This window comes from Cyprinus carpio, chromosome A15 (assembly GCF_018340385.1).
Source record: "Cyprinus carpio isolate SPL01 chromosome A15, ASM1834038v1, whole genome shotgun sequence".
Lineage (NCBI taxonomy): Eukaryota > Metazoa > Chordata > Actinopteri > Cypriniformes > Cyprinidae > Cyprinus > Cyprinus carpio.
The window spans coordinates 22,345,991-22,348,999 of NC_056586.1; the positions used below are offsets into that span (position 1 = coordinate 22,345,991).

Here is a 3,009-nt window from a genome sequence, read left to right on the forward strand (position 1 = left end):
TGGCAGGGTGTGGTTTCTCCTCCTCCTCTTCCTCCTCGATGTCCGAGGTGCTCGCTCTTCTCTTCACAGGAGAGCTGCCCTCCTCTTCCTCCTCACTGTCTGCGGGCCGCGGCGGCTCGGGCTCTGATTCGCTAGCGTCTCCTCCTCCTCGAGCCTCGTGATCCGAGCCGCTGTCTGCGTCGCGAGCGGCGTCCTCGTTATCACTGCCTTCATCCTGCGAGAGCAGAGCAATCACTAAACAAATGTGTTCACCCGAGTTTGTTTCTTCATCAGGTTTGGAGAAATGTAGCAGTGTCTCATCAATGGATGCTCTGCAGTGAATGGGTGCCGTCAGAATGAGAGTCCAAACAGCTGATAAAAACATCACAGTAATCCACAATGACAGATGTGTTTCAGGTATAGTCTTCTCCAGATGTTAACTGATGGACTGGAGTTTGGACTCATTCTGACGGCACCCATTCACTCCAGAGCATCGGTTGCTGAGACACTGATGCAATGCTGCATTTCTCCAAACCTGATGAAGAAACAAACACATCCTGATCTCGGATGACCTGAGAGTGAGCACAGAACCGTGAGAAGTACTTCCTGAAGTCAGGCACTAAACCCAAACCATCGGACTGACCTCAGACTGCGGTGACGCGGGTCTGGCCTCCTCCTGCTCGTCCTGAACTGGAGTAGCGCTGCCGTCATCTGAACAAATACAAAATCAAAGAGTCTTAGTACACGTCTTTGATGCACCTCATAGTATTCCATGCTTATGATAGGAGTAAACGACCAAAAACATTGCACTACCATGATATTTGTCTTAAAAAAACATGAAAATACCATGCTACTTTGATGAATTATAAGGTAATGCATGTTTACTATAGCCATATACCACGCTACGTCAAGAAATACCATGGTAAATGAACAAATACGTTGTATTACAATAGTACTTGTCCAAAAAACACGAAAATACCACGGTACATTTATTAATTATATGGTAATGCATGTTTACTGTAGTCATACACTATGGTACCGGTATGGTACCATGGTGTTACCGTGGTAAATGTATAAAAACACGTGATATTAGCATGGTAGGTTGTTGTAAGGTTACCTGAGCGGATCTCCTCGTCTCCATCCATCTGGACTGTGGATGGAACCGCGCTGCTTCAGTTTCACACACACCCCAATAACAACAATAACCCAGAAAAGACGCTGAGCTGCAGCACCGGAACCCGGTTTTACTGTGGATCAGCGGGGATCTTTTATCGTTCCGGTTTTGTTAAGACGCACATGGGCTCTGTATTATTATAAACTGTTGATTTATTACTGATTGTCACTAACTGTGCCTGTTTTCCTTTCTTCCTTTAAAATGGTGTCACCGCCCCGGGACGCATGCGTGCGGACGCGCCGTCGCTTTTAAAATACGTCAGTCAAAACGTCATGTGAGGGGGCGGAGCTTCGCAAACGCGCGGAAGGCACGTTCTCTAGTTTGGAGAATGAATGGACGATATTATTTTGTTGAAATTATTTTAATGCTCAAATATATAATTTTATATGCTGTTAATTTAATACATTTATTATTCAACTATATTTTCTTTTATTTTCATTAATAATATATTTTCAAAATATTTAATATTTTTTATAAAAAAAAAATATTATTGAATTAATAATACAAATAATTTCTGACATTATAAAAATATTAATAATTATAATATATTTTTTTACATTTAAAATATTATTTAAATTAATTCACACAATTATAACATTTAATTAAAACAATTATATTATTTAATTATATTTTTATTTGAATTTTACAATATTACAATTTTACAATAATTCTTTATCGAAAGCATTTGACGTGTTTTACATTTAAAGGAATATTAAAAGAATATTTATAAAAGATAAACAACCTTCTCTAGTCTAGTCAAATGAGTTCAAATTTAGATACCATATTTACATTAATGTATATATAAATATATGTGTGTGTGTGTGTGTGTGTGTGTAAATATAATAGGTTTTTTAAATATTTTATTATGGATGTCAAAATGTACATAGACCTGATTTTTTTTTCTAATAAAAAAGCAGTGAAAACTACTATTTTTTTTCTCAATGTGGAACATTTTCTCCCCTGACATATAGATTTTATTTAATATTTTCTATTGTGTATCAAAAGTATGAAGGAAAATGAAACTGAAAATGACTGGATGACAAAGAAAAATCTTATTTGTTGGTTTTGTTGCATGTGTTAGAAGCAGTGCTCCTGTCTGTGCATCACACACACACACACACACACACACACACACACACTCTCACACACCCACCCACACACACCACACACCCACCACACTCTCACACACACACACACACACACACACACGCTTACACTCACACACACTCACTCTCACATCTCCACACACACACACACACACTCTCACACACACACTCACACACACATACTCTAACACACGCACACACTCTCACACACACACACACACACACACACACACACACACTCTCACCACACACACACACAGTTCACACACAATTCTCACTGAATGGACTCACCACACACACACGTAACCATTGTTATTTCTTTGAGTGCAAAGTTGGAATATCCATATAAAACAATATGTATATAAATATAAAAAACTAATAGTCATTTATTTATTTGATTTAAATGTGTATATATTTATATAGAATTATTAATATTGGATAATAATAAGCTAAATGACTAAAACTTTACCTACTCTCACGAAATTTGAAAATGAAAAACTAGTTTATTATTTAATTGATTATTATAACACACACACAGGAATTCCGAGAGGACACAGATACTGGGAGACTGTATAAAAAGTTTATTATTTAGTATTTGATGCTAAACAGCACAGATACTAGAATCTGACACAGTGTTTTCAAAAGTCCTGCTTCGGAAAAAAAAAAGATTCAAATATCTCAATAATAAACCACACTTTCATTTCAGCACAATCTTTTCAACCTTTGAATTCATGCATTCATGTGTATCTG

The 3,009-nt window shown here is 37.2% G+C and overlaps 1 protein-coding gene across 1 annotated transcript in view; it reads right to left on the reverse strand.

Moving 5' to 3' along the window:
• Positions 1-1,388, reverse strand: part of LOC109061538 (protein IWS1 homolog) — an 11,513-nt gene extending 10,125 nt beyond the window's left edge. Inside the window, exons 1-3 of the mRNA XM_042771726.1 lie at positions 1,097-1,388; positions 623-690; positions 1-214 (exon numbers count right to left, since the gene is read on the reverse strand). The exon at positions 1-214 is cut by the window's left edge and continues 297 nt beyond it. Coding sequence (XP_042627660.1) covers positions 1-214; positions 623-690; positions 1,097-1,124 — 310 coding nt within the window. The 5' untranslated portion in view covers positions 1,125-1,388. The remainder of the gene's footprint in view (positions 215-622; positions 691-1,096) is intronic.
• Positions 1,389-3,009: the final 1,621 nt, after the last annotated feature.